Below are 23,225 nucleotides of genomic sequence, written 5' to 3'. Positions count from 1 at the left end.
GTTGTGTTCAGGATTTAGAAATTGCTTGAAATAAGAGAAAAATATATTCTAACCCCTCCTTTTTATTTATCTCAATATTGAGCATCATTTTGATATGGGCCCTTAAAATGGTAACAAAAGAAGCAATAGTAGAATGGGAAAAATAGGTAATTTAATAGTGGGGACCAGGGCCGGCTCCGGGCACCAGCGTGGCAAGCTGGTGCTTGGGGTGGCACATGGAAAGGGCCAGCACGTCCGGCTCTTCGGCGGCGGGTCCTTCAGTCCCTCTCAGCGGGAAGGACCTGCCGCCGAATTGCCGCTGAAGAATGAAGTGGCAGCAGTAGAATGGAGGCGGAAGTGCCGCAGATCGCGATCACGGCTTTTTTTTTTTGGCTGCTTGGGGCGGCAAAAACCCTAGAGCCGGCCCTGGTGGGGACATTTTAGAAAAATGCATTTTGCTGTCTCCTATATTTTCCTAATGCTCAATTTTAGTCTATGCAACTATGCTATGCCCTCAGTATTAAAGCACTATGGGAGAAATAGCACTTGGTAGAATATTCTAGACACTTCTTAGGAAGAGATTAACATTGAAATTAACTTGCTTTTAAATGGGTAGCTTTTAGTGGGGTGGGCATAAGGTGATCACCAAAGGGGTAAGAGGCATTTCCCCACTGTTCTGTACAGCATTTGAATAGTTTTTATTTTAGAGCACCATAATTATTTTAAATTAAAATATATCCTTACAAATGGAAAAGAAAGTTGAGCATATAGATACTTCAGTGTCTTCCTGAGTCAGCAAAGTAACTAAAGCAACTATCCCCCTGTATTTGGGATATAGCGCCCATCCTTGTGAGTCTGGGCCCTGGACAAAGCTTTAAAACAACAATGATTAAATTAAAATTGGACCTAGTGGCCCAGAGAGAAGCAGCAATGTTGTCACAAAAAGAGCCATAAAAAAACCTGATCAAAACCTAATTTAGGTAATATCATAGCACCTTCAGTAATTACATCTTTGACAAAGCACATAAGGGAAGATAGATATTGGCTGCCTGGCCCATCTAGATTGTCCTTTTGCTATGTTGTATTTTGTGGCTTTCAAACAGGAGTAGTCCTACGTTAACCTGGAAGGGGTCAGTCGAGACAGGATATAAGCTGCACATATCTCTAATATGAACAGTTCTGGTTAATGTTCGTGAGAGATGAATCTCCAAAGCTTCTAAAATACGTTGCAGACAAGCAGTCGAGAGGGGAGGGAGGGAAGGGGAGAAATACGGGGAGTGTCTAGACTTGCAGTCTGTATACAGCCCAAACTCCCACCCATCGACTTCGGTGCCTGTATAAGAACTGCAGGATCGGGTTATAACATTTAGCTGAACTCAGAGCCCATGCAAAGTAGAAAATGTGCTGGAATTTCATTTCCTTTTTCCGTCCAGACTGGGAATTAGATGATAATAGCTATTTCACACTAGTTTGGTTTGTCTGGTTCTGGTCTCGGCCAAAGCCAGAAAGTGCAAAGCCATAAAAAAAAAACAAAAGTAATAAAATAAAACTTAAACTTACAGTTTCTGAACAAGATTCAGTTTGAGTTTCACGTGAAGGCTTAATACTTTGTTTTAACTGAAACTGGTTTGATAAATTAAATGGATGTAATAAAAGCAGTACTTGAAATGTAATATGAAGAGCTTGAGCTCTGACATCCAGCTTGATGTCTGTTAACCAACCTGTCTTATAAAATATGTGATAATAATGATGTTGATACATTAGGACTGACAAGGAATTGGAAACTTACTTATTGTATGTTTGTTGCATTCTGTACTACGTTGGTCAGTCAAAAAGGTTAATTTCCAAATAGTAAAACAATGTTCATGTTAGAAGAACTAAGTATGATAAAGACATTTCAAGGCTTTGGAACTTAAATTTTAAAAAAATGTCATTTACCTGCTTACACTGCAACACAGACAAAAGCAGCAGAAACTGAGAGTTTCTGAGAACATAGCAGTTTTTAATATGCGGTTTTAAAAGTGGGCACAGATGGAAAATGGACATTATCTTAGACAGAAAACTTTATTCAACTGGCACTAAGATTTAAAATACGTATCAGTAATAATTTCAAGGGCAAAGCCTTAGAACATTATCATAAAAAAAGTTGTTTTCACTTAAAGAAAACAAACACAAACCACACCCACCCATCTCAAATGCATAATGATAAAGAAACATAAAGCTGAGGTCCCTCAAACAACCACCCAGCCCTGACAGCATTCTGCTCTAGGTTTGAGTTTATTTAAAAACAAACAAATAAAATTTCAACTTTCAAATAATAATTTTTAAGTCGTTTAATTGATTTTCTTCAAACTTAGCGTACTTAACTTTTATAGCTCATGAGCATTAAAGAGCATGTCAAATCTTAAGGCTGTGTCATGTACTGCAATTTACAATATATAAATTGCATAAGAAATTACAGTTTTCATTATATATTGTATGAAATGTCAAAAATACATAACCCAGTAAAGAAGTATTTTAAGGCATAAGCTCAAGAGAGTTAAGTTTTTAGATTTTTAGTTCTGTGATTTTAACTCTTGCATGGAATTTCCTGACTTTTGAGTTCTCAAATGCAATGTTATTTTATCCTGGCAAAAAAAACAAAAACAATGTTAATGTAAGTAATAACATGCTCCTGGTGTTAGATATTCAGGCCACAATTCCAATGAGGAGTTCTGGAGGCATCTTAAGTAGGGCCAGTGCAAGGATGTTTCGCGCCCTAGGCGAAACTTCTACCTTGCGCCCTTCCCGCTCCTCGAGCCCTGCGGCAACTCCCAGCCCCCCTCCCCCCGCCCTGAGGTGCCCACCCTGTGGCAGCTCCCCACCCCAGCTCACCTCTGCTCTGCCTCCTTCCCGAGCACGCCGTCGCTGCTCCACTTCTCACGCCTCCCAGGCTTGCAAGCCTCGGAGGGAGAGAAGCAGAGCGGGGCGGCGTGCTCAGGGGAGGAGCGGAGCAGAGGTGAGCTGGGGCGCGGAGTTCCCCTGCGTGCCCCCCCCCCCCCGTTACTTGCTGCAGGCAGCCCTCCCCGCGCCTCCCTGCCCCAGCTCCCTCTGCTTAAATGCCGACGACAACCGGGGAGGCTGAAGCTCCGGCCACCACAGTTGCCACTGAAGAAAATGCCGCCCCCCAAATGCTAGCGCCCTAGGCGACCGCCTAGGTCACCTAATAGGTTGTGCCGGCCCTGATCTTAAGCCATGAAAGCAAAGCCAGGTTGGTTAGCTCAATTTTTTTTTAATAAAACCTTTAGTGCAGTAGAAGCCCATGGAACCAAATCCTCAGCTAGATGAAATCAGTGGATCGCCTTCATTTATATTCATGTTGTTCACTTCTGGGGACCATTAGCTCCTTTTGGTAATACTACCTGCTCCTGCTCTCTTCTGTTCCCTATAGTCAAATTATGGGTACCTTCTATGTGGGCAGGGTGAGGGAAGGGGTCTCTGGGCACTCTACCCATTTCAGGCATAAAGCACAAGGTCAGCCATAATTTGGTCCTCTGTCTCTTTTCTTTTTCTCTGGGCCCATTATATATGTATGGCCACCGATAGATTTTTTTTATATTTTCTCTCTTTCTTCCTCCAGCTCTAGATATCTATCCATAGCTTCACTTAGGTGTGGAATTCAATTGGACTTTAAGGGAAGAAGTGGTGAAACCCTCCATTTCTAATTGAAGCACATTCTTCTATCTGTGAGGCTGTTTTTAAGCAGTTATATTGAAATTATTTTTCTATGTTTTTCTTACATCCGCTCCTTATTATCATTCAGTGCTAAATGATAAGAATATCAAAGGTCTATATTTTAAAGGCACCTGCAAAAGGACTTAATTCTACAATTACAAATTTATCAATGAATTTCCAGGCAGATGTGGAGATCCCTGTATTCTAAAATGCAGTTATATAGTTGGGAAAATATCAGAATGGTCGGCTTCCCCTTCTCTCCCCCACTGTCTCTTCAAGAGAAGTTAAGTTGAATGATGTCTGGGTGCTCCAAGTCCAAGCTGTGAGGCTGCAGAAGGTCTCCTTATAAAACATGCTTCTTATTTTCCTTCCCTGACAAATACTAAGTCACAGTGGCAGATGCTTTGGTCTTGACAAGATCTTTGCTTTCAACATATTCTTTTCAATGCAAATTGTTAAAATTAAGTTATAATGCTGACTTTTCCTTTTCTTCTCTCTTTTTCATTTAAAAAAAACAATATTAGATTTATTTTACCCACAGCTTGTTTTAATTTAGGAAAAGAAGTGAATTGTAGAAGTAATTGGTCAGAGAGCAGTGTTCAGGCTTTCTCCTTTGTATATGTATACTTATAATATGAAACATTGCTTTTTCCAGGGAGACAAGGAGGCAGCTTTAGGGCTACCATTTTCCCCACTCTGTGACCGCAAATCTACCATGGTGGCTCAGTCCCAAATAGGTAATGATCAGTGCTGTTTTCTTTTTCTCATAAATGTAGGAGCATGTAGTGTTGTCATCCTCCATTCTCACACTGCACACAATGTTTTCAAAAAGCTGTAGATACTACTATAAACAACACATTTCTTCCTACACATTTACTTACAGAAATCAGAGCATATTACACTAGTGACATGCTGTTGTCAAAAGGGACATTAAGCTCTTTCAACATGGCATATGAAGCATATGGGACAGTATGTTTAGTGGTTAGATCAGGGTACTGGAAATCTGCACTCTTGGGGTCCAGCTATTACTATAGACATTTTAGAATTTGGTAACGCAAAGCATGGAGAAGTTGTCACCTACTCAGAGTCACAAAGGTATTATTGCAGTGGAGATGTACCCTGTGGCTGGCCTGGGTCAGCTGACTTGGGCTATAAAATTGCAGTGTAGACATTCAGGCTCAGGCCAGGCTCTGAGACCATCCCTATCGCAGCATAGCTATACCCATAGAGTCAAGCTGGCTGGATACAAGTAACTCACTGTTTTCAAAAGGCCCTTCAAACAAGCTCCTGGCATACTCCTTTAAAGTCCTGCAATGTTCCCTTATAACGCTGTTTGACTCGACTTCCCCCCCCCCCCCGCCGGGGAGCGGGGTCGAGCTGCCGGGGCTTACCCGCTCCCTGGCTGGAATGCTGGGTGGGCGGAGTGGGCAAGCCCTGGCGCCCCGACACCATTCTCCAGCTGGAACGCCCAGTGGGCGGAGCAGGGCAAGCCCCCGCACCCCAACGCTGCTACGCCCCTGCCTCAACCAAACTTTACAATCATCACTGGTGAGTGCAGTATTAAATTGTTTGCTTAAAATTATTTAAAACTTATACAGTGTATGTATATAATGTCTTTTGTCTCAGGAAAAAAATTTTCTGGAACCTAAGCTCCCCTATTTACATTAATTTTTATGGGGATATTGGAATCATTTAACATCGTTTTGCTTAAAGTTGCATTTTTCAATAACGTAATTAGGACGTTAAGTGAGGAGTTACTGTAGGTGTTTGCCTGGTTAGGACCTATTGTGATTAGATAATAATCATTTGTATTTCAGTACCACTTAAGGGCCCCAATCAAAGATCATGATCTCATTGTATAAACACCTAAAGAAAAGATAGTATCTTCCCTGAAGAGCTTACATTCAAAGTAAAGAGCCTTAATGTGTAGCCTTGGGATAGGGAATTAGGGCCTGATTTTTCAAAGGTGAAATGCAGGCCCTTGCCTTTCCCCATCATCTGTAAAATAGGGATAAAAATAATTACTTTAAAGTTTTATGGGGCCAATAACAGGTATGAACTCTAAAAGTTTGCTGAGGAAAGTATGCCTTGAAAAGTGCCTTTCACAAATGTCAACGTGCCCCCCCTCCCCCAAATAATCCTGGGACTGGGAGACCCTATATGTTAAGATGTCATATCCTTGAATTGAACAGTATCCTCCAGTATTATCTTGTAATTTAATACATCTCCCATTCCATTTCCAGCCAGACTCAAGTGGCAATGTACTTGAGTTTATACCTGTTGCTCACCTTTGTGCTGTGGCACATTAGTTAGAGTGTGAAATCCATAGCAAATCTCATGTTCTACCTAAATTTTGTCTGTTAAGTGCTCAGCAGAGGATAATGCCTATTCTCTCTAGCTATGTCATTCTCTACCTTGATGAGCACTTTAAAATGTAAAATACATTGTTCAGTGCTGACATCTTAGAGCTGTGGGATGAATGCTGTCTCCCAGGGATATTACTTGTTCTCTTCACTGATTTGACAGAACACTCCTACACACTGTGAAATAACACTTTACTTCCACAGAATAATAAACAGCAATTTGGAATATTGACTCATTGGCATGAGGCGCTGAATGGTAACATTGGTAGACTGACTTCTTGCCCATTGGCTCTGTCATGGCTTCCCTTTTATTCAGTAATTAATCGCAATCTCCAATGAAAAGCTTATTGTGAAATGCACAGGGTTCAGTGAAGACAGGAGTGAAAAACTGTAAATTTTAGCATTTAGTTACTTCTGTACCTCTCCAGGTGTTTTTTTGTTTTCCTCAGCAGACTAATAACTACGGAAATTACACTGAGAGAGAAAAACGATCTCAAGTATATTGAATCTGGATTGCATTTGTATTCAGAATATTATCCTGATATTAAAACCTAGAAGTCCAATTTTTTCTGACTTGATCAGACATTATGGATATCATTGGGTGACATTTCTCTTTAGAAGCAGCAAAGAGTCCTGTGGCACCTTATAGACTAACAGACGTATAGAAGCATGAGCTTTCGTGGGTGAATACCCACTTCTTCGGATGCATGTAGTGGAAATTTCCACGAAAGCTCATGCTCCAATACGTCTGTTAGTCTATAAGGTGCCACAGGACTCTTTGCTGCTTTTACAGATCCAGAATAACACGGCCACCCCTTTGCTTTCTCTTTAGAGTTTTGCTAATCTGTGGTTTCTGAAGTTGGAGCCAGTTTGTGAATAAAGACAGAGACTAGTCGTTGGCTTTGAGACCCAGAAAAGTGTACAACCTGAATTAATCTCGTTCTGCTTTTCAGGTTTCATTGATTTCATAGTAGAGCCCACGTTTTCTCTTCTAACGGACTCAATGGAGAAAATTATTATTCCTCTTATAGAGGAAGCTTCAAAGTCTGAAAGTTCTGCCTTTGGGGCACCCAGGTTTGAACATTTTCTCCTTTTACTTTGTGTTTCTTTGTAACTAAGCATTAGCAACAGCAGCATAATTATTTTCTAATCTGTTCATATTTGCAGAAGTCTGATGTGAATAGTTATACTGTGTTACCACCTAGTGGCAATATCTTGTAATTGCAGCTGTCTACTATGTTCCTGTACTGGACAAGGACACTATGTGCCTGGAAGGGCAAAAAACACAATAAAGAACAAAGTATCCACCTCTAAGGACTTGAAGTTGAATTTTCTTCTGGACATACAAAAAGAAAATGTTTGCTGGTTCTCTTCCATCATAAAAGATACTGGGCCATTTCTTCTTAAAGCAAAACCCAGGAAGTGTCTATTATCACATTTTCTTTTTAATGTGTGGATTTAACCCTTCCCTGTAGCATACCACTATAAAAACCCTGCAGTGCAATAATTCCTTAGTGTATTGGTTAGATTTGGTAGTGTCAGAATGATGTGGCTATAACTGTTTTTTTAGGTTGAACTTATTCTTTGTGCATTTCTGTTGCGGGCAGTGTTCCCAACCACTTTGGGCAACTGTGCTAGACTAAGACATCAGTGGTGTCACCTACTATTTAACTGCTCACTTTTACTCCAATTGGAGTTCAGGCAGCTTCAACCCCCAGTTTCACATTAGTGTGCATAACTGAATAAGAGGTGAGCAGAGGCATTCTACTGGGTCTTGCACAGAGGTTCAACATTAGGCACCTGATCCTGCAGGCCTTGTTTGTACAAAACTCCCACTGACTGCAAAGGGAGATTTGCTTAAATAAGGGATGCAGAAGAAGGCCCTATAGAAGGAATGGGGAGCCTAGAATATTATACACTGAAGTCTGTACCAGCATTGATGCACATATACCAGTAGCTGGAAACCACTAATGTATGTGTAGCCCATACACCTTCTGAGTGTGGTGTTCTGTCCCATCTAGTGGCACTGAGACCACTTAAAGAGAGAGATAAAATGAGTCTTTTCTACAGCCGTAGCTAACAGTCAGTTGGTTTTTAGCTCATGCAGAGGCTCATGCAACCAGAGGTCCCAGATTCGATCCCACCCGCCGACGACCGGGATCTGTCGGCATTACATATGGAGTACATTTTAAGTTGTTGACTGAAAAAAACATTAGAAATACACCATGTCCTTTCCATTTAACACCTCTGGGGCACAGGGAAGTTCTAATTTGCAGTTCCTTACACTGTACATATACTTTCAATGAAATGTTACTTGTAACTGTACTTTTTCTTTGCTGGGAAAATTGGAGCCCATTTATGTGCATACAAGCATTTACTCTTTTGTGCTAAATCTTTGAGATCATATTAGGCAAGCAGTATTATGTGGAAAACAAAAACTGGTATGACATGAGTTGGGGCATGGCCACAAAATAGGCCCCACCCTTTGGTGTTAAAAGAATTAATTTTGAATATATCAATTTCTCACATGTACACACACACACTCTCTGACCTGATGCACTAACTGTTGCGTGGCAGATAATGCCAAATTTTGATGTTAATATTTCAACTCATTTCTTAACACTTAGTCCTGCTTTACTGGTGTTTTGAAGCAGTGGGGTTGAAGGTAATGAACCAAATCCTGCCTTTAGATAACATGCACAGAGCTCCTGTGGTATGTTCGCAATTGGAGCCAACCACATGCATCTGAAAGCAGAATTTGCTCTGTCATGTATTGCTTTTCCGGCATGGATCAGCAACAGATGTCTCTCCAGAACAGCCCCACTCATTTCAAAGGGTTGAAGAGAAAGGTGCTACCAAACTTGGTATGTTAAAATTCTTCGAAGTACTTAGCCAGGAGGTTGGAGCACTGCTCCGTTTTCGTAGTAATTTCCTAAAAATGTTGCATTAAGAATTGTTCACTGGAAACAGCTTGTTTCATAAGGAAATGTGTCTTATACTTTCCTTGACTAAGGCCAGTTTTCTAGTTAGTGATTTACATATAGATCCTAAGGAATCAATGTGAACGAGCTATTTTTATGTCATGGAGACCCTCAACTCTTTTCATAATGTAGAGTTTTCTTATTTCTCTAGCCAGCATAGCTTGGGAGCAGTAAGCAATGCTGATGTACAAAGAAGACCCAGTGTTAAAAGTACTACAAGTGCTGGAGGGACTTCCACAGACAATTCTTTAGCAACGGTAGACCTATCAAGCTTTAAGGACAACTTGGTGCAGATCATTCAAGAAAACAAAGAAAGATGGAAAGAGTTAGCTGTGCAAGGTATGATAAACCCCTGGGGAATAGCCTCTAAGTTATTCCCGAAACCCTCCTCTACCTACAGCACATGTTCATTTTATCTTTCAAACCCTCTATTGATCTTTAAAAATGCATCTGGTTGTCTTACGTGCATATTTCTTATTTATAATGTTTGCACTGGTGGCTTTGCTTTTCAGCTTATTACATATGTTTGCAATTCTTTCTGTGCAATACTAATCCTGTTTGTTTGTTTTGTCCTGTGAAACACAAATAGATTTGTGTGAGCGGGGGAGGAGAAGAAATGCCAGACACTCCATAGTAAAGCACTGTGCTTCAACAGCCACTTCTTCAGAAGGTGCCATTTAGAAAAGGGCTGAGGGGGAGGGGAAATTATGCAATGTCCTACATTCAATTATAACGTTCAGACTGCTGTCCACTTTGAATACATACTGTATTAGCCAAAATCACAGGTGCAAAGTAGTCTGTGACTGCCATGGCAAGATTAAATATGAATTGGGAAGACTTTTATAAGCTGCAGTATAGGAAATGTGCTGCGTACCTTGGTACTCCATTGTCCAAAAATTTTTATTGCAAATTGTTACAATGATGTGGTTATATTCAACAGGGCCACAATGTTAATGGAAGCTTTGTGCTCAAAGTAATGGAGGATCAGGCTATAAATCTTAAGAAACTTAGAAGTTAAGATGCAGGATTAAAAGTGGCTTTGTTTGTTGTGGGAAGCAAAATGTAGTATTTCAGTCTACTTGGGATACCACTCTAAAAATCATTTAAGTGGATCTATGGATCTAAACATCTGGGCAGTCACAGAATGCACCAGACCCCAACAAGGTTGAAAAATGACCGTTTAGCTGTCTGCTGAAAGTGTAAAAAAATAAGTCACTCAGTTATAGGATTAGCCAATGGTTCTTCAGTTTTGATTAGTTGCCTTCTCCGGAATAAATGCTGTTTTGACAGATGAGCTCAAGGTGGAATTTGAATCAGACATAATGTATTTGGGCTATAGTACCTTCCTAGTACAGCTTGTCACTACAATAAGCTACGCTCCTTAGAGCCACTCTGCTGCAAGGTTATTCTGATCATAGAAAAAAGCCTCTTCATTATAAATCACTGGAGTAACAGTTCATTAAAAATAGCTAGATATGCAGAAGTCATATGTAAAAGGCTAAACAGATTTATGAATAGATTTGGTTTCTTTCAGTTGAACTGTATGCAGAATCCTCATTATGCTGTGTTTGGGGTCATCATTCACTACTCAGTTTCATGCTGAGGTGGTTATGGTTGTTGTCTGTTTGATAATCTGATGTTTAATATATAGCATGGTCTCCCCAGTTGATAAGGTATTGTGCCCTGTTTTTGTAATCTTTCGTCCTGTCTGAGGGTTGGAAGTTTGGTTTTCTTGCTTACTTGTTTTGCTAAGCATATTTGGAATTAGATTGCATTACAGAGCTATTAAATCAGTTATTATGTTTGAGTGTTGCAGTCATTGTCTCTGTTCACCTTTTTAAAAATAAAATTAAGAAAGAATATTACAAACTATGAATGAATGAGTCATACTCAGTAAACATGTATATGGGCTTAGATTTAACATATTTTGGAGTATACCTATTACTGTTTCTGGCTGGAATTCCTCTGTGCAGAGTGGCAGCACAAGGCCTTTTTAAGGCCTGAACTGTTTAAATGGGAATTTAATGGTCTATATATCTTATGCTGGCCTTCTGCACAGAGGTGTAGTTCACTATCTAAGAATTGTAGTAGATAAATATTAAAGGTGCCCTATATAGGAGGAATGTCGTATTGAAACAGTACTTGTGCCACAACACTGAAGTCATAAAAGCCCTTAGTATTTGTAACCAAGCCTCTGAATACTCTTTTTGTGGCTTCTACCTCTGCTTTGAACAATTACATGCTTACATGTCACTACTTCTTCGGATAGGCTGAAATCGAAACCTCTCAGCTGAACACCATCTGTGCTATCATGCACTTTAATCCTTCTGAACAGAAATTGACAGTTTAGCATGCATGGTCCTTAAGCCAAGTTTACAGGGAATTTAAGTAAACTGAAATGACTCATGATATTTACTAACTACTACTATGAATAAACACCCTGCAAATGTCATCTCAATAGAGTGCTTAGTCTATTGAAATGTGTACTGGAGTTTCACTGTAACATTTGTAGAAAACATATGGGTCCGCTGAGTCTCATGTTGTGTATTGGTAGGCACAAAGTGGATACATGTTAGATGATTGAACATGATATACTTGATTCCATGATGAGGATTGGTAGCTGTTGTGACAGGCTATAGTATCCATCTGCATCTTGGAAAGGGCAAGAGGGTATCTGGGTTAGATAACCTTGGGGTTCTATACAGAAAGAGGCAAGGGTTACCCAGCAGAACTGCAAAACAGCTAGAACCTGAGTCTCCAGCCTGGAGCCACATAAAAAGGAAGTGCAAGCTAGCAGCAAGGGGAATGGGAAATGAGCATGTAATGGCTTTATTGGAGAGGTTTGGCTCCTCGCAGAGGCAGTGCTAATATCTTCAGCATATTCGGGGGGAGGAGTTGGCGCTATTTTGCTTGCAGACAGTTTAAAGGCTCTATTTTCTTTCTCTTTAGAGGAGAGAAAAGGTGTTTAAAGACCATTGACCAGATTTTGCTTTATAGTCCAAATCCTTTGCACTGCTCAGGGTTATCTTCACAGCCGTAAGGGTTGGGGACTTAATGTTTTTAAAATGGAAGCTTAAATTCTGGTACACAAGTGAAAGTTACTGCAAGGGGGTTACCACTTACCGCTAGTGCTTCTCCTTGCATTTAGGTTTGGGAATCCTTTGCATCATTGGTGCATCCCTCTTGCTGCTCATTGCTCACTCTGTGATGATCTTTCTTCTGGTAACTTGGCCCTCTGGCCAGGTCACTGTTTAGTCCACCCCTTCTGGGATTATGAAGTCCTACAGGACCACTGTCCAGACACCTTCTCTGGACAATATTCAGCCCCTCCTTGGGCTATTCCTGGACAATATCCCAGGACTTACTCTTCCCCTGGACTTCCTCCTTGTTCCTGAAGGCTTCACTGTAACTGTCCCTGTAATCCCATTCTGCTTTCAGCCTCCTGGTTTTGTAGTGCTTTCCCAACCGGGCTTCATTATCCGTTGGCCCTGGCCCTTCTTCTCTCCTGTGATGTCAGGTGACCTAACTGGCCTCTCAAACCCTCATTTTCCTTACCAGGGCTGATGTGGGGTGCACACCCCATCTCAGGCACCAAAGAAAAGAACCAAGTCAACTTACATGGTGCTCTTGGGCCTCCAAAACCAGACTCAAAAATCTTGCAAGAACTAGCTTTCTTGTGAGACTTCTGCTTTACACAGGTTATTATATTGCTTTCCTCACTGTAGTATCTAAGCACATTCCAGTAGGGCATTAAGAGATGTAACCAACATCTACCACATGTCATTCATTCTTCCAATATTTTCTGCTTCTGGTTGGGCTGCAAATGTCACAAGCAGTTATAGTATCATAAAATAGTGCTTTGATGCTACTCATTTAGGCCCCAGACGAGCCCCATTGGAGTGAATGTAAGTTTGTCTGTTGACTTCAGTGTGAGTTGGGTTGGGCCCATTGTACTTGTCTGGAATCCAGAAGGACAGTTGTGTGGGGAAAAAAGAAAAAAAAAGTTAACTAAATTCCTTTCAGACTCCACACAAGTTTGACTTGAGCTTTAGGTGACTATTCAGACGCGTCTTATTTTACCTCAACCTCGGCCTAGTTAAAGGTCTACCTGCATTCTTCAAACTTCTGCTGTTTGTGGTGTGATCTATGGCACTTTTAGATCTTATTCTGCTGTCTCTATCTCTGTTGCTTCTTGTAAAGTTCTGAGGTTGCTCTGGGTTTACTACTGAAGTTGAGTCTCATCCATATATTAACTTTAGCATGTAGTGAGGAAGGAAATACTGTCAGTAAATCACTAGCAGGCAACAGGGGTGTTCCATTGCCACTGTCCTTCTCAGCTGGATAATTTATTAGAAACCATAAAGAGCTGGATGTAAGAAGACTATATCTATTATCATGGAAGATCTGTGCTAGCAGCCATTCCTGCTGTTAGCAGAGATCTTCATACGTGCTTCCCAAGTTGACTGTGACAGTAGCACGTCTGCTGCTGAAAAGGGTCATCTGCACTCCTGCCTATAGACTGCACACACAGGACACTGCTTTCCACACTGCCAACTCAGTTCCATGGGCTTGGGAGGAATGGCCTCTCTTAAAAATAATAACAAACAGGTACAAATTAAATTAAATTTTAAAAAAGGAAGGAAATTAAAAATTCCTGAGTAGGAGTTGAACTCTTGCCCTCTACCAGGCTGATACGTTATCTTGAAAACTATAGCACTTGCTGGGATGCAACTCTGCCCAGGTTTTGGGGCTGATAGTGTCCCTTGCGTACCTGGGCTGGGCAGAACAGAGCAGGGGATCCAGGCCCAGCGGGTGGTGGTGTTGTCATGGGCAGCTTGCATGAAGATCTATCCGTAGTCAGGGCTGCTTGCGCTGCCCCATTGTGAAGAGATAGTTACTAACTCTCTAGAATATTGATTCAGAGTAAACAGCTTGTGTGGAAAGCAAAGTGCTTTATCTTGCAAAGGACCCCTGTTGGTAAGGAAAGTGTTTACACACAACCTACTTAGACAATTGTTCAAGAGCTTCCTTAACAGAAGGCCCACTACATGAATGACTCTATTTTGCTAAAAGGGCCATGTCTTGTATAATTGATGGCATAGGAGCTCAGTGCTCTATAGCCTAAGGGTCTTCAACCTTTCATCACTGGAGGATTAGTGGAATGTTTTTGAGGCCTTTAAGGGGATGCAGTTAACAGTGGATTATCATAATGATCAAACATCTGGGATTCTAATTTGAAAGTCCTGATGTTTAATTAATATTCCAAACCCCTAGTAACTATATAATCTGTCTTTGTTCACTTCAGCACTTTTATAATAGAGACTGTTCAATCTTGTGCATATTTCAACAGATAGCAGTGATGGCAGCTGATAATTGCAGCGGTGATACTCGATAACAATTTGACTGTAAAGACACCCCAACAAGTTTTATAGGTTGCTTCATTAGAGTAAATAATCTCTAAATTGATTTTAGGGACTGGGAGTTATTGATCTATTGAGAAAAGGTTAAAACTACTACATAAGATCACTCATATAATGTAGCTTTCCTCAGGACAAAGAAGTTGAAACACAGAGGTTTTCACATAAAAAGTAAATTGTAAGTTGACATTTTTCCTTTTAAGGTTTTTGGATTTAAGGCTTATTAGTAAAAACGGTCAGTGATTGGTGGAATCGGTTATTTTCAACTGAATATACAGTTCCACAAAAATAATCATATCTAGCACCTGCATAGCACTTTTCATCCATAGATCAAAAAGCACAACAGTGCTTAAGTATCATTATCTGCATCTGAAGGGAAAGATAGGTGAGGTGATATCTTTTATTGGACCAACTTCTGTTAGTGAAAGACAAGTTTTTGAGCTACACCGAGCTTGTCTCTTTCACCAGTAAAAGTTGATCCAATTAAAGGTATTACCTCACCCAACTTCTGTCTCTGATATCTTGAGACCATCACTGCAAACAATTATCTGCATTGTGCAGATAGCAAACTGAGGCACAGTGAGGTTAAGCGACTTGCCTTCGGTCACATAGTGAGTCAATGGAAGAATTTGGAATAGATCCGGTTCAGTGTCTTCTCTACTGCAGCATGCACCTTCTGAATGAACTGATCAGAGTAAGGAACATGAGTGCGGCAGTACAGGGAACTTTGCACAGCTGCCAGTCTTAGTATTGTTCCTTTGCAGTGGAGGACAGAAGACTTCATTCTCCAAGGAATTCAGTCTTTTATGGACACTAAATTCACATGTTGGGCCAGATTCCCTGATGGTGTAACTCCACTCTACTCTAATTTCTTTTAAGAAACACTCCTCTGCCATGCATGCTACTGAATTGTTGGAGGTTTCAATTCATACTCCACAGTGTGTACTTCCAGTGAAGTAGTGCCTTATTTCCTACATTCCTGTACTTTAATTAAGAAAATATATTCTATAAAATATGATTATATAGAAAACAGTAGCTAGAAGACATATTATTTTAAAAGAAGGACAATGTCATTGAAATGGAAGTATCAAGACGTGATAATTGTTCACAGAAGATGTTGTATAGTAATTAGAACTGGTCAGAAAATGCTTTTTTCCCCCCCTCACAGACAATTGGCTTTTCAGCAAAAAAAATGAAAACTGAAATATTTTGATTTTGAAATAATGACATGCTGCCTCATGGGAGTTGTAACTTGGGTGCTCCGTGCTCCCATTATTCTCCATAGGGTACACAATGCATCATTGGTGAGAGTAAGTGGTGTGTCATGGGAGTTCCATGACCATCCTGTATTGTGGGAGATAAAGTCTGGTTGAGAAGCTCTGAAGGAGTCCCCGGGGTGCAACCTGCACTGTGAGAAAGCTGAGCCCTCCGTCCCACCAACCAGCGTGGGCTGGTCCTCACACTGTGATGCTGATGTCAAGTTATATACCTCTGGCAGATACTGCACTTACAGAGCTATCCATGGGCAGGGACACACTCAACTGAGTTACATGAATGCTCTCCTAGCCACTCATGAACCAACAATAGAGAGACTCCAGCCAATTCCCCCCAGCTCCCCAGTCTTTTACCTCAGAACTGTACTGTCTTGCACTGGTCAGAAGCCTGGCCAGTGTAAGTTCATTATTCAGTTCTCCATTCCCTCAATGTGGAGTGCACAAACACTAGCCTTTGTAAACTAAGCTGAGATTTCCCAAGCACTTCAGCCAAAACACACTGTTTTAGGTAAAATAGGTTTATTAACTACAGAAAGATGGATTTTAAGTTATTATAAGTAGCAAGCGTAGAGATCAAAGTTGGTTACGTAAGAAATAATAAATGTGCAGCCTAAGTTCTACAGACTAAACACAATTTGAATCAAGCAGTGTCTTACCCTGACAGATGGTACAAGCAGGTTACAGACCCTCAATACACAGACCGGGACTACCTTCCAGTTCAAAGTCTTTGTCCTCCAGATATTCCTCCAGGTGTTGAGTCAGGGGCTGGGCTGGAGAGAGGCCAAGTGATGATGCCACTGTCTCTCGCTTATATTTTCTTCCAGCTTGCTGGAAAGATCTTTGATGTGATCCAGGGGACTGGACTAGATCAGTGGTTCTCAAAGCTGGTCCGCTGCTTGTTCAGGGAAAGCCCCTGGCGGGCCGGGCCGGTTTGTTTATCTGCCGCGTCCGCAGGTTCGGCCAATCGCAACTCCCACTGGCCACAGTTCGCCGCTCCAGGCCAATGGGGGCGGCGGTCAGCACATCCCTTGGTCCGCGCCACTTCCCGCAGCCCCCATTGGCCTGGATCGGAGAACTGCGGCCAGTGGGAGCTGTGATTGGCTGAACCTGCGGACGCAGCAGGTAAACAAACCGGCCCGGCCTGCCAGGGGCTTTCCCTGAACAAGCAGCAGACTGGCTTTGAGAACCACTGGGCTAGATGACCTCTCGAGGTCCCTTCCAGTCCTATAATTCTATGTGGGGGGTTAGGCAGCCCTAGGGTGACCAGACGTCCCGATTTTATTGGGACTGTCCCGATTTTTGCTTGTTTGTCCCGCGTCCCGACCGATGTGCGGTCAGGACACTGGACAAACAAGCAATTTTGCCCTCCCAGAAGGGCTCTCGCCCCCCCCCCGACTCCGCCCCCTCCTTCCTCCATTGGCTCCCTCTCCAAATCCCCGCCCTGGCCCCGCCTCTTCCCCAAGCATGTGGCATTCCTCCTCCCTCCAAGGCTTGCTGCTGTAGTGGCGGGGCAAGCCTGAAAGGAGGGCGTGGTGGCCGGCTTCCAGTTCCTGGAGCTGGTGAGTAAGGGCACCAGGCAGGCAAGGGGGGCTGGCAAGAGGACTGCTCCCCCAGGAGGTAGACATGGGGGCTCCGGACCCTGGCAGCAGCGAGGGAGAGCGGCTCGGGGCCACACAAGTGGCCATGTAAAGTTTATCGGCTTGGAGTGGAACCCAGCCGGTTTCTCGCCCCTGTAGGGGGGTAGCGTCCCCGCCCCGTGCCAGCATGTTGCGCCGACCACCGCAGGCCAGGTAAGGAGCTAAGTTGCCCCCTCCCCCCTCGTCCTGGCTCCTCAGCTGAGCCTCCCCCCCCCCGTCACCCTCCTGGGGGAGCAGCCCCCTTGCCAGCCCCCTTTGCCCGCCCGGTGCCTGTACTCACCAGCTCCAGGAACTGGAAGCCGGCCACCACCCCCTCCCTCCAGGCTTGCGCCGGCATTCCAGCTGCAACCCTGGAGGGAGGGGGAATGCCGCTCAGCTGAGGAGCCAGGGCGAGGGGGGAGGGAGGGACTCGGCTCCTTACCTGGCCTGCGGCAGCCGGCGACACATGCTGGCGCGGGTCGGGGATGCTACCCCCTACAGGGCAGGGTGAGGAGCCGGCCGGGGTCCCCCCCAGCCGATAAACTTTGTGCCCACTTGCGTGGTCCTAAGCCGCTCTCCCCCGCCGCTGCTGGGGTCCGGAACCCCACGCATCTCACTCCAGCGGCTCCTTCCCCGCGGGGTGGCGGGACGTGCCGCATGTGCCCGGGGCCCTGGGGAGGATGGGGCAGCGGCCATGGCACGGCCGGGGCCTGCTAATTCCCCCAGCACCTGCAAAACAGCTTTTTTTTTTTTTTTTTTGCCCCCCCCCCCCCCGGTGTCCCGATACCCCCGCCCCTCCGCGTACCGATATTTCCTGTCAGTGATCTGATCACCCAAGGCAGCCCCCATTGGTCAGGCAGTCTCCATTGCCCATGTGCTTTCTCCAAGAAGACTTTAGGATAGTGGATTGTGTGTTGATGAGCCATTAACGCTGCCTGGCTATTGATTGCTACAGTTTTGTTGTAACTGAAAGACTGGTTGTGGGTGTTCCCAACCTCGCAACATATTTCAGTAACACATAGTAATTCTTCATAACTTCACATACAGTGATAGTACATACAGTCCAACAGGATATTATTGTTCAACAGATCAAGACTATGATATTTTGTACAAAATATGGCATAGTAACATCGCCATGGTGAATATGGGGGCTCCAGGGTGCTACTTTGAGGTACAGAAGCCCAGCCCATAAAAGCAAGTAGGAACATGAGGCAGTCAGACTCAACTCCCATGAGACACTATAGCCACATATCCAAATGGAAAATTTTCAGCTGAAATATTTTGGTTTTCAGATGAAAACTGAAAACCGAAAGCTTTTAAATTTTTGGACATTCATTTTGTTTAAAAAAAAATCAAAATTTTCTTCACAAAGCGGACCTTTATTGTGAAAAAATGTAGTTGGTTAAAAACCCAATTTTCTATCAAAATCAGTTTTCATGGAAAATTTTCATCAAGCAGCCCTAATAATAATCTCAGCAAAATGATTAATCTGTTATTAATGATTCTCATTTGACCATCCTCTTAGCTTGATTATGAGGAGTGTTTTTTAACATCTCTTTGCCATCCTAGAGGAAACCTGCCCTGTGTGATCTTTGCTGACAGGTTATAGACATGTCCATTGTTGGTCTGAGTGTTGTAAACCATAATTTATAGATCATTGTTATTAAACTGGAAAAATATACCATTCCATATGCATAATTATGTGGCAATGGACAACTATTTCCCAGATATGCTCCTTATTAAATATTTCTTCTACTTTCTAAATTATTATGAGCTGCTTGGGCTTTTTAATCAACTGCCACTTTAAAACTCAACAGTAAAGCAAAAATAAAAGCAGAATTAAGCCCAGCTTTCTGTGCTGAATGCCTCTGTTAATCAAGCTGCTCCTCATGCATGGGACAAGCTCCCTGTAAACATCCAAAAAACAAAGTCATTATTCGCCTCCAAACTCCTCCAAAACTCTCCTTTGACGTGATTCCTACAGAAAACTTGACAACAGTTAGGTTGCTGGGGTGCTGAGACCACAGCCCATCACATGGACCAATGTGTCTTCTTGTTTCCTTGTACTCACCCGGGGGTGTATTTGTATCCATTTATTGTCTTTTGTCTATGCCCAGATCGTAAACTACTTGGGACTGGGACTGGCTTTTTGTTCTGTGTCTGTACAGCATCTAGTGAAATGGGAGTCTCTGCCTGGGGTGCTAGAGTAATAAATAATAATGATAACCAAACTCGGAGGGCATTCAATACGCAAATAAGTGTTAACTAACCCTTAACAAATATTTTGTCCGTCTATGAAATCCTTGGAACTTCCAGGCTTACTGAAGGTATCCCTAAATATATAATGCTATGCTGTGACATCGAAAGCACCATGGCTTACGCAGGTTGCAGTGGAATTTATGGCATTTGTGATGTCATATACTGTGATTAAACTTGTTTCATAACCTGGAAGTGGGAAGCTATAAATAGCTATGAGATACTGACATTTATTGCTAGCATTGAAAGTGGCAGAAAGTCAGTCAGAATGATATACTTTCAGGAAATTAAGCTTGTTAGGTTAAATTCCTCTGGAATTTACTTTATGTCTTATGATTTATCCCTTGATTTTCATTTTAAGTTTGTATGAATATATAGCATATAGAATTACTTATTGGTCAGCCTACATAGAGAGAATATTATGTTATTGCTTGCAATGTCATTTCAGTGATTTCTGTCGGAAAGAATTGTTGTAGGTATTTTTCTCACCTTTCTTCATGTTTGACAGCAGTGCAAGTCAACACTTCCATCAGAATTGCTTTGATTCTGGGATAATAGGATTAGAATCTCAGTGGCAATGGAGGATGTTGCAATTTGTTAAAAAATATTATTTAATTTTTAAAGTATTTTGGCTGTGTATTTGTTAAATATGTTACGATAATAAATCACAATCTGAAAAAAAATCAATTTTTAAAACAATTTGGAAATGGGCCTTTTTGTATACCAGATAAATTACTTGTGGACAAACTAACTACATAGAAGTGATATAGTTGTTTCCAGGGATTCTTTTTCCTTATCAGAACCAGTTTGCATGGGTGTACAGGCCCTGAATTTTGAAGAAGACTGTGTTCAAACACAGCTATTGTACCTATGTCAAATCGTTTCACCAAACCATAGACAAAGTTTGGATTTCAAGTGTTTGCACCCTTTGCAGAAATGTCATTGGAGTTTTTCTTGGAAATTTTACTAGGGATTGTCCTAGAAAATTCCCTTGTTTTGTCCAATGTTCTTTAATTAATGTGGGCCAGATTATTAAAATATAGCATGGACAAGGGCTATCTATCTATCTATCTATCTATCTATCTATCTATCTATCTATCTATCTATCTATCTAATTTGCTCTTATCCATAACAAGTAAAAAAGTTTGCAGAAAGTATTCATTGACCATTGGCAGACATGAGGTTGTAGTTAATCAGTACTCATTCATTAACACAGAACACAATTGAATGTGGACCAGTGTCAGGTCTGTTCAAAGTTCAAGTTTCACAGACCTCCTAACCACCAGTTTCCATGGGGTTTGTGCAGACAATGGCAAGTTTTTGTGAGCCCAAAAGACAGAACTGTATGGAGAAGAGGAATATGAAGACCCTAGAGTGGAGTTGTAGGTTTCCTAAAAAAATGTTTTAGTTGGCCACGAGCTTCATGTTATCTGTCATGGAGAAGTTGAGTGGAGGTGATTCACTGTGATGTAATTTCAAGAAAAAATATGTTCATAAAAATGTCATTAATGCAAACATCTATAGCTTTTCTCTGTTCTAGTAAGACATTTGTCATATTGACAGTGATGATTCTAGTTCACAAATTTTTGACATACAGCTGTTCGGAGGTCTGCAAAAAATGTGAGCCCACGCAATGGTGATTCTAGAAAGATAAAACATAAATATGCAAGGTTTTGTAGAGACCAACTGTAAACCCGGTTCCCTTCCGATTGATAGAGGTCAGGAGGGACATTAATAGATATTGTTCATACTGAAGATAGATTTGTTTTCTCTCTCCAATTTGGTAAACTATTAGCTTTAAATTGCTTCAGTGATATTACGTAAACAAATTTCGTTATTTTAGTTTATCTATAAGTAAAGAAACAATAATTCGATTCATCAAAGATTTTATTTATTGGAGTTTTGCACTATAGAATTTTAATTATCTGTAAGTAGTTGCAGTGTAGGCTGAATCTTGATGTACTGCTTTACTGCAATTTAAATTTTTTATTTTCCCCTTATGCACTCACCAACATTTGTTAGTAGACGCTCTAATGGTACAGTAACTTGAACCAGAAATGCATCTTATACATATAAGACAATTATTCTACAGATGAGTGGTAACAAGTTTACTTCTCTCTTTCATTCACCTTCCTACAGACCTATCAGGAAAAGAAAGTAACAGAAGTAAAGCCCAAGACAGTAAAAGAGCAGATGTAGGAATACAGGAGAAAGCATCAAGACATAGAGAAGATTTTGTACTGTCTAGTAAATCCTGTCCTGTCTCAACTCCATTACCAAATGTTCCCACTGGTTCTGTACTACAGTACCCTGATAGTAACACAGCTGAGCCAATGGAAATCAACTTTTTAGTTTATAATGCAGACTCAGAGCTTCTACAGCCACAGGACAGTGATATTATGGAGACCACAGAATCATATGGTAATCCATAGTCATTAACCACATTCCCACATGGATCGAATGCTAATAAAGCTAGAGACAGATGTTGTGTTTCTGCATAAATGTGAGTGGGTATTAGTTCCTGGAGGGATCTAGCTTCTGAAGGGAATTCATATTTTCCTATAGCTTTGCTTTAAGAGCAGAGTAGGATGCCAGATGGTCTGTAATACTTGTTGATTCTTTTGATTCCTCCACAATGATCAATTGAGTTGACTGCTTCTACTCACTGCGAACACCAATGCAAGAATGAAGTTGCAAGATTTCAGTGAAATAGCCAAGTTACAGCCTATTTTTACCTCTGGGATTAATGACCTTCACTAAAGGATTGGGCTAAGGGTTCCTTTTGCTGTAACCAGCAATAGGTGAGTCTGCTGCCAGCTTCATTTAAGTGAAGGCCCTTGATAAAACACTGTGCAATTTAATTGAAAACCGGTTGGGATGTTTTAATATCTTACTTTCAAAACAACCCATTTTAGAGGTTGCAGTATCCTCCCTGAAAATATAGTGGGTCAGCCTACTTCTCTTGTCCTAGTACCAATGCTACCTCGGTCTTGTCTGGGTTGAGTCACTCAATAGCCCCAGTCCCAGCCCCATCCTCATTTAGAAACCACTACATCCATCATAGCACTGGGATCGGACAAGGCAGAGTCAGTGAGCTGGGTACCAGCAGCATGCAGCAGATACCACAGATCATATTTTCTTGCTAGTCCCCCAATATAATATATAGCTCTTATATAATAAAGGGATATGTTTTTAATTGTTATGGATATTTTCTATCTAGCACACAACATAACCCATGAACAGCTGAGCTATTCTATCAGCTAAGAATTCCTAGTTTTATTTCTCTCTTTCTATTCCTGTTTTGCAGAGGATTTCATAGGGAGTGAACCTGCATGGAATAAGGAGGGTCGGGACACAGAGTCAGATATACAAGAGATGAGAGACATGATACCAAGAACAAGGAGTCTGGGTCCTAATGAGAGCGATGATATCATCATTGAGGAATATATACCTGACTATCCTGAATCCCAACCATTAACCCATCCCTGTGATTACCCTGCCAAAACTTTTCAAGAACACACCACTAACTTTTCTTTTTTTCAGGCAGATTTAACTAAGAGTGACATGGAGATTTTATCACTGTGGAATGGTAATCACTATTCAGATTTCAAGACTGATTAAGCAA

The 23,225-nt window shown here is 41.7% G+C and overlaps 1 protein-coding gene across 6 annotated transcripts in view; it reads left to right on the top strand.

The window, feature by feature from the left end:
- Window positions 1-23,225, top strand: part of PDE1A (phosphodiesterase 1A) — a 291,971-nt gene that overhangs the window by 247,214 nt on the left and 21,532 nt on the right. For 3 of the 6 annotated variants that reach the window (XM_034785791.1, XM_034785790.1, XM_034785792.1), the window contains 5 exons: window positions 4,349-4,430; window positions 7,010-7,130; window positions 9,189-9,376; window positions 21,740-22,021; window positions 22,908-23,189. In XM_034785791.1, coding sequence (XP_034641682.1) covers window positions 4,349-4,430; window positions 7,010-7,130; window positions 9,189-9,376; window positions 21,740-22,021; window positions 22,908-23,189 — 955 coding nt within the window. The remainder of the gene's footprint in view (window positions 1-4,348; window positions 4,431-7,009; window positions 7,131-9,188; window positions 9,377-21,739; window positions 22,022-22,907; window positions 23,190-23,225) is intronic. The other 3 variants (XM_034785795.1, XM_034785794.1, XM_034785793.1) reach the window with 2 other exon arrangements.

Source organism: Trachemys scripta, chromosome 11 (assembly GCF_013100865.1).
Source record: "Trachemys scripta elegans isolate TJP31775 chromosome 11, CAS_Tse_1.0, whole genome shotgun sequence".
In the NCBI taxonomy this organism is placed as follows: domain Eukaryota; kingdom Metazoa; phylum Chordata; order Testudines; family Emydidae; genus Trachemys; species Trachemys scripta.
Note: the sequence above shows the minus strand (reverse complement) of the source record. Positions and strands in the feature narration are given on the sequence as shown.